Source organism: Capsicum annuum, chromosome 12 (assembly GCF_002878395.1).
Source record: "Capsicum annuum cultivar UCD-10X-F1 chromosome 12, UCD10Xv1.1, whole genome shotgun sequence".
In the NCBI taxonomy this organism is placed as follows: Eukaryota; Viridiplantae; Streptophyta; class Magnoliopsida; order Solanales; family Solanaceae; genus Capsicum; species Capsicum annuum.
In genome coordinates this window covers 225,706,177-225,720,419 of record NC_061122.1, presented here as the reverse complement: position 1 = coordinate 225,720,419, position 14,243 = coordinate 225,706,177, and the positions used below count along the sequence as shown (strand labels likewise).

The following is a 14,243-nucleotide window of genomic DNA, read 5'->3' as shown; positions in this document are numbered from 1 at the left end:
CAATATGAATAAGATGTGTAGTTTGATGCCTTATCATCAACTTTAACGGCCGAGTTATTTTTATTGTGAATGCGTTCGAAGTATTCTAAACTTGGAGGTGAAGGATGATAGAAAAAATTTCAATTCCAAACTGACGAAGCTTGTGGAGGAGTACTAGAATAAGTCGAATTTGCCTCCGCATCAAATGTATAATCCTCGTTATATGAATTCATGCTTGATTCGATAGAATATGTGGAAGCTTTACCGATTTTTTCTGTTGTATCATCGGTTGCTGCTCCCTCGGACAAGATGAAATCGAAGAAGCAGAAAGTATATGAGGTAGTTTTTCATGTGAACTGTCCAAGTGACTTTTTTGTCCACGTGACATGCTTGGTGTCTTCTGTTAGAGAAAAATGCATTTTTTTAGCCAAAAAATTAACGAAGGAATATTTTGAGCCAAAAATTTAACGAAAGGATATTTTTGAGCGAAAAAGATAATGACGGATATTTTTTCTTTATTTTGAATAGTTCACGAGTCTTTTTGGCCCTTTTCCAAAAAATAAATATTATTATATATATATATATATTAAAAAGAAATAATCAAAATATCTAGTCTAGTTGAGGAAGATAGCTCAATGAGTCATTGGGTCAAATCCCCTATAAAACTCCCTATAGACCCAACTTTCCTCATTCTTTTTGCTACTTCTCCTTACTAGGGTTTTCGAAACCCTCGCCGCCGCCGCCTCTTTTTCCCTTCTCTCTCAAATAAACCAAATCAATGGCGGAAGAACCACAGTTCGGCGGATCAGACGCCGTCGGTGGTGGTGCTGGCAACAAGAGGAAGTACGATGATCAAACGACGCCGTCTCCTGGTACACGTAGACCTACTGGATTTTCTGCTCCGATCTCTTCGTTATCTCCACCTGATGGTAGCGCAGCTACTGGTGGTGGTGGTGGTGCGGCGTCGTATAATAGTGTGCCGCCGCCGATGGATGATTTTCAGCTGGCGAAACAGAAAGCGCAGGAGATCGCTGCTAGGTTGTTGAATAGTGCTGAAGCGAAGAAACCTAGAGTTGATAATAACGGTGCTGGTGGTGGTACTGGTGCTGGTGGAGGTGGATTTGATTCGCTTTATGAACGTAAGGGTTTTATGAGATTTTTAGTGCTTTTTTTGTTGTTGATTTTATGTTTTGCTTAGTTTGTTTGCTCTATTTGGATGTTTTGGACATATAATTCTGTACTGTTAAAGAGGTGCTGCACCAAGAGATGGAGAAATTGAGCTTAATTATACAGATGTATTTGTGTACTAAAACTTCAATTGATAATAACGGTGCTCGTGCTGGTGGATTTGATTCGTATGAACGTAAGGGTTGTGAGATTTTTTGTTTAGCTTAGTTTTTCGGCTCTATTTGGATGTTTTGGACATGGAATTGAGATTCTTTTTAAAATAACTGTATATTTTTTATGAAATTATGTATTGATAAGAGATACTGCACCAAAAGGAGGAGAAATTTATTTTAGATTGATAATAAACCTAGAGCTGATAATAACGGTGCTGGTGCTAGCGCTGGTGGATTTGATTTGTATGAATGTAAGGGTTGTGGGATTTTTAGTACTTTTGCTTGTTATTGATTTTGTGTTTTGCGTAGTTTGTCTGCTCTCTTTGGATGTTTTGTGCCTGAAATTGAGTTTTTATTTTCTTTAAAAAAATTGTATATATTTTTTCTGGAATTCTTTACTCCTAGAGATGCTATGTACTGCATGAAAAAGGAGAAAATAGGTCTAGTTTTTACGAATGTCCATGTATGATAAACCTATAGTTGATAATAATTGCGCTGGTTGTCGTGGTGCTGGTGGATTTGATTCCTATGAACGTAAGGTTAATGAGATTTCTAGTCTTTTGCTGGTATTGATTTTGTGTTTGCCTAGTTTGTGCACCCACTTCGTGGTGTTTTTTGATTTTTAATGAAGTTATTTTACTGCTCATTGTACTATTTTCATTTTTCACCTACTTCTATACCCAACCAAAACATCTTAATCTCAATTTTTTTGACGTCCATACCAAATTAGTGTCTATAATTTGCTACCACTGATTTATGGCAAGGTAGTAGGCATTTAGCTTCCACTTACTGGCTTTAGTGTCCAGTTTTGCCATGATAGCGTGTTAGGTCAATTATAAGATTTTGTAGAGTTGTTAGAAAATGTGTTTTTTCTTGAATGCAGACAAGCCCGTTGTTACTCCTTCAGTGACAAGTTCATATGGTTATCCGGGGCAAAGCAAGAAGATTGAAATACCAAATGGCAGAGTTGGTGTGATTATAGGAAAAGGTGGGGAGACCATCAAGTATCTTCAACTCCAGTCTGGAGCCAAGATTCAGGTTACTAGAGACATGGATGCTGATCCTAATTCTCCAAACAGAGCAGTTGAACTCATGGGTACTTCAGACCAAATATCTAAGGCTGAGCAGTTAATTAATGAGGTTCTTGCTGAGGTACTAGTCTTTGCCTTGCAATACCTAAAAGGGTGTTAACTCCAGTGTTTCTTTTGTTGAATCACATCTATCTTCCTCATGCTTTTAACCATTAGTTCGTTTGTTTTCTGTTTGTTAATTTTGCAATATGTATTTGAAACAGGCTGATGCAGGTGGTTCTGGTCTAGTTTCCCGGAGATTACCGGGACAGCTCTCTGGAGGAGAACAATTTTCCATGAAAGTTCCTAACAACAAGGTATATTTAGTGCTTTAGTTTGTACGTGTTGCAGTCAGCTTTATACTATTTGTCTTATGGCTATTGATTTGTGTTTTAGGTTGGACTTGTTATTGGTAAAGGAGGTGAAACCATAAAAAATATGCAAGCAAGAACTGGAGCACGCATTCAGGTAACTTCAAAATAGCTTTTGTTTTATGAAAAACTCCTATCCTTTGCATTGTGTAAAGGAATTATGTTTTTGAGATTATAGTTCAACTTTCTTAGCTCTGCTACCTTGTCGCAGGTGATTCCTTTGCACTTGCCTCCAGGTGATACATCACAAGAGCGGACTGTACAAATTGATGGGTCAAGCGATCAGATTGAGGCTGCAAAACAGCTGGTGTATGAAGTGATTAGTGAGGTATGTGTATGTAGTCATTAGTTTTTTGTTCTTTCCTGTTTATTATCACGAGAATATAATAGGCAGCCAGGCAGATGATCTCTTGCCTCTAGAATGATGCATATAATCTCCTTCAAATCTTAGAAGTGTTCATATTTGTATATGATTTGCTGATGTGGATTTGTAGTTTTGTACTTGTGTATTTGTGTGTTGCATTATTGTGGAAGACTGCACTCTTATCTCTTTAGTCCTTTTAGATCTGCTTTATAGTTCTCCGGATCCTGGAAATTCTAAATATCCTCCATCTAACATCTTGAAGAGGAAATTTGATATTAATATTTCCAGCAGTGGTGGAATATCCTGACAAAATATTGAAATTTGCTTCTGTTGCTAGAGCATCACGAATGACCAACTGAAAAAGTTCCTATATCCAACTTTATCAGAATATTCATAATCTATACCTAAACATTACATGAATGTATATTGCTGTGAATTATCCGTCCCTGGCTCGCTGGAAATTCGTAGTGTTTGCAGATATCATTTTGCCAGTCTTCTTTCTGGTCTACAGCTTCAGTTTATGGGAATTGTATTTCATTTCCAATGATCCCTGGACAAAGGAGATTGGCTCTTGCTGTGCTTCATTTTGGAAGGAAGTCCTCTTTTTCCTATTCGACATGTGCTTTCTAGTTGCAAATAGGCCGTTTAGAGTATGTTGCTCCACTCTGAAATATAGTCATATAGCTCCATTACATTATGGATGAATAGTTTGTTATCCACAGAATATATCTGTGGTGTGACAGGGCCCCTACCTATGCCTACATCTTTTTCGTTCGGTATCATTTTAATAGTTGGATGTTGCTGGAGCAAGAGTTGTTTTTTCTTACTGAAGGCAATAGCAGGTTTAAGATGGCTTGTCCAGATGATTAGTTTGTGCCTCAATGTCTATTGATATATATTCCGTTGGACTTTAGATGTTATGTTTTTCTGAGGCGCAGGTTTTGGAGAAGTCTTTTCCTTGAAGGTAACAAAGTCTGTCCAAAAATTTCCCTAATATTGAGAATGTATTCTAATGTGAACTGTGCAATAATAACTCTTGGTTTGGGTTCTTGGTGAATATCAGGAGACATATAACTATGCTGGTTAATTTTGTATCTGATCACTGATATTATTATTGGATAATTTGTAGGCTTAGTATGTATTGGACAATGGTGACACCAACTTGGAACCATTTAGTGTTGGTGTTCCCTCAGCATTGTTCTGGTATGGTCTCCAACCTAATTATTGATAACTAATGTCATATTCTAGTGCAAATGAGAGCCTGGTTTTGCTAGGGTGCAAGGGAGTAAACCAAGATTTGTTGAGATTATCATTATATCTTTTGGGTGTCAATCTCTTGAGATATCATATGAATTTACCACATTTAAGTGTTGTAAGGAAAGTTTCTGGTGTTATTATCTCTGTTGATGTGGGTATTCAACCAGAAGACAACTTTATTGTGCCTTTGGATTTTCTTAGTTCTTTAGTTGGTTTCTTTTGGAGAAAAATCCATCACATTATTGATTAGCCTCTGGATTCCTAGCAGTACTGTTAGGTTTGGCTTTGCCTGTTTCAGTAAGACATATCTCATCGTTAAAAAATGAATGAAATATCTCATCGTTAAAAAATGAATGAAGTGTTGCCCTCAGGTATGATGTGGCATGTAGGAGTCTGTTTTCTGACGGTGTTACTATTGATATTAATTATCAGTCCTTGTAGTTTCCTTTGTTTTTTTTACTGTTTTCCACCTTCCTGTTTATACGTGACCACCCAATTCAAGGCGTGAAGGTTTGTCGTGGGATTGCAAGATGTGCTGCTGTTGCTGCTTTGTGAATACTTCTTAAAGTTCATGGCTTGTCTAATTTTAAGAGTTACTAAAATTCACTGGGTATTAAATTTGAATACTCCTTATCAATGTACACGCAAACAAACTTGAATTCTGGTGATGACATAATGAACAGACTATTACATTTGGCAATTCCCTTAGGTTTATAGTGCTTCCTTGGTCATCTGTAGTGGTATCTTGCCATCTTAAGAGTTTGCTGCCTACATATAGAATGTATATATTTTTTGCTCTTTGCTTTTGGTATCACTTCAAATAGGGTGAGGATCGGCATCTGCCAGGAGTTTGTACCTCCCAACCAGTAAGTCTTACATACACCTGTCTTATGCATACCTAATATCAGTTGTCATATGATCGTGTTATTTGCTGTTGTTATATCTGCCATGTTTATGCTACCTGAGTGTGGCTTGGTCTGCCCTTCTAATGTGAGTTATATTATTATACTTGGATCAAGCATATTCTTGGTTTATTTAGAAGCAATTGTTGTGCAGAATCGTGCTAGGAATCAAGGAATGTCCGGAGGATATCAACAAGGTTATCAGGCCCGACCTCCTACAAGCTGGGCTCCACCTGGTGCCCCAATGCAACAACAAGGTTATGGATATGCTCAGCCTGGCGCTTACCCAGGTCCATCCCCCCAGTATAATGCATCTCAACCACCTTACTCTGGCTATCCTCCTCAACCTGCCTCTGCTGGATATGCCTCTGGCTGGGATCAGGGTACTGGTCAAAATCAACAATCTCAGGCCGGTGGATATGATTACTACAACCAACAGGCCCCACCACAGCAGCAGCAGCAGCAAACGGCTGGAGGTCCAGCTGCTTCAACTGATAATAGTGGTGCCTATGGTTACAACCAACATTCTGCCTCGGGTTACAGCCAAGGACAAGCTTATTCCCAGGATGCGTATGGTGGATATCATGCACCTGCCCCTCAGTCTGGTGGTTATCAGGGTTCTGGTTATGAGCAGCAACAAGGTTACGGCTCTACTGCTGGCTATGGGAATACCTCAAACCCAGCATCGGAGGGCCAGAATTCGGCATATGGTACACAAAGTGATGGCAGTCAAGCACCTCCACCCATTCAGTCATCAGCCACGGGTCAACAAGGTTATCACTCTGGCCAGCAGCCCAGCCCTAATCCTAGTTACCCATCTCAAGGCTCTGCTCAGGCAGGATATGGGGTGCCCCCAACTTCTCAAGGTGGGTATGGTACACAGCCAGCTGGAGGATATGCTGCTAGCTATGGGGCCCCTCAAGCTCAAAAGCCTCCTAGTCAGCCAGCTTATGGTCAACCGCAGCAGTCTCCTAGTTCACAAGCTGGTTATGCTCAGCCTCCCCCAGCACAGCCTGGGTATCCTCAACCAGCTGCTCAATCAGGTTATGCCCAGGCTGATCCCAGCGCTCAGCGACCTCCCACTTCTGTTTATGGTGCTCCACCAGCTCAGCCAGGTTATGGTGCCCAACCCTATGGCGCTCCACCTAGTTATGGCCAGCAGCCACCTCCTTACAGCAGCTATGGTGCTTACTCCCAGCCTCCAGCATATGCTTCTGAAGCAACTCCACCCTCCCAGTCTGTTCCTCCTGGTGGTGGGGTTGCAAAAGCATCACCTCAGAGTTAATGTCGGCCCCTTTGGTAATGATGGTTGAGAGGATCTCTTTGAGACAATTTTACTTTTGTTGCTTAGTTATCTTTAGGTTTTGTAGTTATATCAAGCAGTGTTTTAAACTTAATAGTTTGTTTTTGTCCTATGGGCTGCGTAATGTTTTCCTAGTTATGTTTTGCACTCTGTTGGATATATTTTCAATTGAAGTTATTGGAGTTTATGTATGCGTATGTCATCTAGGTTTAGAACTTATACATCAACTCATTAAGGGAAGTTGAATCCCCAGCCCCTCGACGAAGGGGAGCAATGGAGTAACTTTAATAGGTTGCCCCCATGTCACCTGGTGGTTGTGGTTTGCTTTTTTTCGGACCACACACACAGTAGGAGCTCAGTGCAGTTTAGTTTTGCTGCACAAAGCTACCTCTTTTTGAATCCAGCCGTTTGATCTTGGATAGTTTTCATCTGTTCTATAAAATTTTCATCACATTTTGGTGAAAAAAGAAATGGATCGTTTCACTCCAGAGCTACTATTGGAATTAAGTTGAACGGGTATGTATGTACTTGAATCATCTTTTTTATGATGGAAGAATAACAATTTTATATGTATATCTACTCCATTTTAAAATAACATTGTGAGAAGAATATCTACTCTAATTTTTTTTTTCTTTATGTTTGTGTTAAACTTTATTTTATGAGAAATCACAAATTTCCTTTCAGGTTTTATTTATTCTTTTATTTTTAACCTCATCTCTCAAGTTCTCTGTAACAAAACGAATATGCACCCTGTACATGAGAGGTCAAACCAAGAATCTATGGAAGTGGGGCTCATCCCCAATCAATACTTCCTAACTAACTTATCTCTATTTTCTTTTTCCTTTTTAGCATATGATAGGCGCATTATATTATAGTCCACTTGTTTTTCGAGTATGGCCAATTTGCGGCAAGATTGCCTTAATGAGCTGCTAGCACCCCCTTGGTAGGAATTCATGAAATTGCAGGCCTGCAACAGTTTGATGTCAATGGTGGTGTCTTTCCATGTGTGTGTATACTTTGAGCTGCAATAATCTAGGATACAGCAGGAGCCATTCATACAAGTATCGAACTGTCATCATCATTAGTTCAAGTTTCTAAATTTCTGGGGTTAATCGTGATAGCCAGTTTATTGACAACTTATAGCCTAGACGACAGATCTATATATATATATATAATAATGTTTTCCAGAATTGCTGGAACTCCTTTATTGGTGTTCATTACACTAAATTGTACAATTAACTCTTCACATATAATGATTTGCCGTGGAAATAACCTCTTGCAGAAATGCAGGGTAAAACTCCATACAATGGACTCCTGTAAGGTACAACATGTAGAGTAGCTATTTAAGCTATTCATTTCTATTAACTATTTGAGAGAGAGAAAGTTGGGACAAATATCCAAGATTGAGGTTGTCTCAAGAAACACTAGGTGGTCTCCAGTATGAGCTAGGTGGTAATAAACGCTTAGTATACCAGTCAGAACAACTTTTCAGCTATATAGAGGAAGAACCAGATGGATAAAAACACGCGATGATGCTCTTAATGTTATATCCTTTACAACTTTAGCTTAATTTCTTACTCTGTAAACCTGTCTCACTATGAATATACAATCCCACACACCTTGCAAGGTGAGGTCTAGCTGCCCACTCAATCCTTCTCCTTACCGTCGCATGTGATTCCACAAACACCCTACCTTTTCTCCCACTGTGACACTATTACATGCCATTCTGCCATCCTCCACAAATGTTCCGACTACCATCAGATCTGGAATTTGTTAAACAGCACAAGCATGCCATAATAAATCTTGTGTTTCTGCTTTCTTTGAGCCAAGGATCTCTCCGAAACAACCTCTCTACCTGCCATAATAAATCTTGTGTTTCTGCTTTCTTTGAGCCAAGGATCTCTCCGAAACAACCTCTCTACCTGACAAGGTAGGGGTAAGGTCTACGTATACTCTACCTTCCCCAAACCCAGGATTATACTAGGTATGTTGTTGGAACAAGCATGACATACTACCTCTCGTGTGGATCCATATGGTTTTATCACATTTCTTTATAATTGCCTGATTGTGCTTGCATACCCAAAATACCACTTCCTACATTGACGGAACCTGGCTACTGATGTGTTTATAGGCAAGCTTCATGAGCTTGTCCCGTTAGTCCTACACCGACTGTGTTTACAGTGAAGAACTATTCATTCTACCCATACTGGTCTGCCTATCCACTCTGATGCCTTTGCTGTCATGGCATTTCACATGAGATCATCTCTGACTTTTGCAAAGGTATGACCAGTGCTGATTTATATATGAAGCTCGTCTTGGTGCAACTACTAATCCCGAAGCATCCTCCTGCCTAAGCTGTCACTCATGAACACATCTAACAATACACGAATGCACTAGGGGGTGAAAAACATTCTGACTACAACGAATGCAATGACCAACAACCATAATTAAAATTAACAGTTTCAGCATGCTTCCTTCACTTACCGACATGTCCTTGGGCCTGTCCAAAAACCAATTTTCTAGAACCCTTACGATTTGGTTGGTATATTGGCTCTTCTGTCCATCCCGATCATTCGGATGTCACCGTTATCCACAGAGTCTGGGTCCATCATTCACTAGTATAAAGGTAACGACAACTGTGGTTTCTCAAATTTTGACAATCAGTTTCAGTTTTCCATCAACAGCCCTTCTGAAGAGGCAATATTCGAACATTTGCTTTAATTGACTTCTACAAGAATTGGAAATGGTCTGGTTAAGTCCAAACAACACCATTTTGTTAATGTCCCTAGAAAAATGCTATTGCACACCAATCAAATGTCAATTGGATCAAGCAACAATTGGACAGGCTTCACTTGGTTTTTTCGCATTGCTTCTCTCTCTCTCTCTCTCTCTCTCTCACACACACACACACACACAAAAGCACACAAAACTCTGGTCCATTTGTCAGTTCTTCTCAAGGGTTAGCTCTCTGAAACAGATTATGTGAAGCAAATGCAAGACCTTGTTGATCCTTCCTAACCTATCTAAATTAGAAAGATGCATATTCCACAACCTTAAGCAAGCTCTTTAGCCTAGTTACTCTCTTTGTTCCTTTTTCTACAAGCATGGGTTTTGTAATAGTGGGCCAAACAACTCTAAGTTTAACTCACACAATGTGCATAGTTATCTCTTTCTTATATATATGCTAAAGATATCATTTTTACAAGTTCGAGTGATATTATTGTTAGATTGGTCTTATGGTCTACGCTTTAACTTTTTCATCCTAGTAGTACTGAACTGTATACTTCCTCCACATGCATGTTAAGATCATATTGCCAAGCTTCACTTATCCGAAAGCTAGAATGTTGATGACTAGGGGAAGTGGGATGCATCACTATATGGTCTATCTACCTTATCAGCAATAAGAATATCAGAGCATGTTACAGATAGCCATCTAGATATACTTGTAAGATAAACATCGTAGCCAATCTTGCTTATGCAAAAAGGGATAATCATGACTAATTGAATAGCACTATTTTGAATGAAAAACCACCCTTTAGGGAAAGATATTACATCCTTTTGTACTCGATCAAAGCAATATCCACCTAATCTATGTTACATGAACCATTTTAGAGGTACAATTTTTTGTGTATTTTGAACATTGCACGAACACACATATTCAGAAAAAAGTTTAAAGGGTTTAAAGCATGCTTGCAGCATAACAACAACAACAATAACAACATACCCAGTGTAATCTCACAAGTGGAGTCTGGGGAGGGTAAAGTGTACACAGACCTTACTAGAGAGGCTGTTTCATAGCCCCCAACTCAAAGGTTTATACTTTTCAGCTTCAAATAACCAGACCATTGATAATGCATTAGCAGAACAAACGTTATACGTCTACAAGCAACTCATACATTCAAATAAAACTGTTACAACTTACACCAAGTTTTAAAGGGTGCTGGTAGCATAGCCCCTAACACAAAAGCTTACACTTTTCAGCTTCAAATAACCAGATTATTGATACTGTATCAGCGAAACGAACACATCAAGTCTATAAACAAAAAATCTCATACATTCGAATAAAACTGCTACAACTTAAACCAGACGGTAAAAAGAACAAACTTTATCCTCAAAACGGACATACAAGACTACAACTTCACTACAAAACCGATATAATTCCTTCAATCTCAAACACTTCTTTCAAAATTCACTAAAAACAAGACAGATGATAATGCATCAGCAGAACAATGATTTACGTCAACAACAACAACAACAATAGAACAATGATTTACGTCTAATAAAACAAAATTCTTTTCATACATTCAAATAAAACTGCTAAAACTTACACAATTCAATTAAAAAAACAGAACTTCACCCTCAAAATGAACAAATATGACCACAATTTCACTACAAAACCAACATAATTCCTTCAATATCTATTACAAAATTCACTTAAAACCCATTCTGTTCGGACTCTTCAAAAATGTCAATGGACACTTTTTGGATAATCCAACAACGGTACTGCATCAAAAGTGAAGAGTCCGCGCATTACTCCTCCCAATACCCAACTCCTCTTCCGTATATAAACTAAACCCATCCACAGTTTTCTTCCTCAGCCTATGTGGCGCCTCAGATAACACATTATCTTTCGTAATGCTACAAACTAGACTATTAATAATCCATCAGCAGAACGAACACTTTAGTTCTATAAATAAAATTCCTCATACATTCAAATAAAAATGCTAAAACTTACACAAGTCAATAAAAAGAAGAAAACTTCATCCTCAAAATGAACAAATACGACCACAACTTCACTACAAAACCGATATAACTCTTTCAAAATTCACTTACAACCTATGTTGCTCGGAGTCTTCAAAAATGTCAATGGACACTATTTTTGGATAATCCAACAAGGGTACCGCATCAAAAGTGAACTGCACCAAAAGTGAAGAGTCCGCACAACTTAGCTAAAACCAACAATCATCAAAAGGACAAAGTGGGGTACCTCCAGCATTACTCCTCCCAATACTCAACTCCTCTTCCGTATATAAACTAAACCCATCTCAGTTTTCTTCCTCGGCCCACGTAGCGCCTCAGATAACACATTATCTTTTGTAATGCTACTAACTAGACTATTGATAATGCATCAGTAGAACGAACACTTTAGTTCTATAAATAAACTTCCTCATACATTTATGTCAATAAAAAGAACAAAACTTCATCCTCAAATTGAACAAATAACACCAAAACTTCACTACAAAACCGACATAGTTCCTTCAATATAAACTAATTCTTTCAAAATTCACTTAAAACCTATGCTGCTCAGACACTTCAAAAATGTCAACGGGTGCGTACTTAGCTAAAAACAACAATCACAATCAAAAGGACAAAGTGGGGTACCTCCAGCATCACTCCTCCCAATACCCAACTCCTCTTCCGTATATAAACTAAACCCATCCGCAGTTTTCTTCCTCTGCCTCCGCGGCGGCTCCAACAAACCCCCATCTTTCGGCATTCTACTACTTTTTCCCTTCCCTTTCTTCACCTTTTTCGCCTCTGTTACAGCTTCTCCACTAGATTTTTCTTGTATTTCAACTAACTTCCTCTTTTTTCCCGCGAAAATCTCGTCAATTTCATTGCTTGGCTTTTTGGGTTTAGATGAAGAAGTGGAAATTGGGTTTTCCTTTTCTACTTCTACTGGTTTGGGTTTCTTGGAATTGCTGTTTTTGGGCATTGTTAGAAGCAAAAATATGGGATTATATTACTTGTTTTAGCAAAATTGTCGAACAAAATTGGATTTTGGGGGTGATTTGTACCTTAAATTATGAAATTATATTACTTTTCTGAGAAGTGTAAGCAAGGGATTTGGGGGAAGATTGGTACCTTAAACCCTAGCTACTAGCTACCTAATCCCAATTCACAACTGTTGGTGTAATAGCCAAAAATGACCCTCAACTATTCGAATAGAGCAAACATGCCCTTACATTTTGAGTTTTTTTTTTTATTATTATTTAGCGGTGTGTTATCTTATTTTATTATTTTTTTTATGTTTTTTATTTGTTATATTATTATTTATCATGAGTTAGGGATTTGTCAAAAATAACATCTCTACTTCATCTGCGTGTACTTTATCCCGACTTCATTTTGTGGGAATACATTAGGTATGTGCTGCCGTCGTCCTTGAATTATCAAAAATGGAGACAAAAATTTATATGTGATATTCGTTTAAACAATATAATACAATAAAATACAATACAAAACGATATATTATGAAACACTACAGAACAATTATCGAAATAAAAATGTCTCTGAATTATTAAAAAATGGAGACAAAAATTCATATATGGTATTCGTTTAAACAATATAGTACGATATAATCCAATACATAACACGATATATACAAAAATGTCTCTAGATTATTGGAAATGGAGACAAAAATCTTGTCAAGCTTGTTTGGATGACTGTTATCTATTGTATTATATTGTGTTGTTACTTTAAATAAGTAAAATTTTTTGTGCAAATAACATACACCCCAATAGTTTGGAACTTAACTACATAACATCCTGACATTTTGCATAATTATTGAAAATTTTGATTTTGGATCTGTCGAGATACATAATTAGCTCTCGATACATTTAACGAAAATATATTTTTTTTCTTTGTAAAGATAAATAATTAACTCCCGATGTATTTTTTCTGATTTTGAGTCTGTCGAGTTACATAATTAACTCCTGGATACATCCAATGAAGATACATAATTAGTTGAAATTCTTATAATTACTTTATAAGGATAGAGTTATGCAAATATGATAAGTTAAGATGTATGTTCGTGTTGTTTTTCTTAAGTAATTATTACTTGAGCTATTGCACCATCAAATTTGGTATTATAACGTCGTTATCTTATAGTACTACCTTGTACCTTACCTTTTTTATTCTTTAAAGGGAAAATTATCAATGTTTGACATTACATAACGATGGAAAAATAAATAATCTATTTATATGATTTTTTTATCTCAGTCAAATTTTTGAAGATAGAATTTTTTCAATAGGAGGGCTCGGATGCTCCAGTGCGGAGGTGTGAGACACTAGCTATGAATGGTTTTAGGCGAGATAGAGGTAGATTGAAGAAATATTGGAGGGAGAGATTAGGCATGATATGAGGCAGTTACAACTTACGGAAGACATGACCCTTGATAGAAAAGTGTGAAGGACACGAATTAGGGTAGAGGGTTAGGGGTGGGAGTGCATCGGTAACAATAAGGAAGCGTTCTTTTGTGTTTGTAGCTTTTATTCGTGGTGCTGTGTGATGTCTATGATTTCGGTTAGATAATTCTTATTTTTAACTTGTAGTATTATCTTGTTGTTAGCGAAATTAGTTTGTTTTGCACTTAGCTTTTGTGTTTGTTATACTGATATCGATTCTAAGCCAGAGGTCTATCGGAAACAGCCTCTCTACATTACCTGAGGTGGCGGTATAGTCTACGTACACTCTACCCTCCCCAGACCCCACTATGTGGGAATAAACTGGGTATGTTGTTGCTGTTGTATCCAGGAAACTACATATCTTTAGACCTGATTAATCATAGTTAATTCAACTTTTTAGATTTTATGCTCTCTAGACTAGACTTGAGCAATCAAATTCTCAACTGTTCTAGAGAGGCATATGCAACTGAGA

The 14,243-nt window shown here is 37.8% G+C and overlaps 2 protein-coding genes across 2 annotated transcripts; one reads left to right on the top strand and one right to left on the bottom strand.

Annotated features, from left to right (window-relative positions):
- Positions 1-586: 586 nt before the first annotated feature.
- Positions 587-6,777, top strand: LOC107850236 (far upstream element-binding protein 2). The gene is made up of 6 exons (XM_016694639.2): positions 587-1,118; positions 2,203-2,471; positions 2,614-2,706; positions 2,786-2,857; positions 2,972-3,088; positions 5,438-6,777. Exons 1-6 carry the CDS (start codon positions 758-760, stop codon positions 6,566-6,568), a joined length of 2,043 nt encoding a protein of 680 aa, XP_016550125.2. The 5' UTR covers positions 587-757; the 3' UTR covers positions 6,569-6,777.
- A 4,174-nt stretch (positions 6,778-10,951) lies between these two features.
- On the bottom strand, positions 10,952-12,505 carry LOC107851589 (uncharacterized protein C6G9.01c). Its single transcript, XM_016696657.2, has one exon. The coding sequence runs from the start codon at positions 12,300-12,302 to the stop codon at positions 11,928-11,930; it is 375 nt and encodes a 124-aa protein (XP_016552143.1). The 5' UTR covers positions 12,303-12,505; the 3' UTR covers positions 10,952-11,927.
- Positions 12,506-14,243: the final 1,738 nt, after the last annotated feature.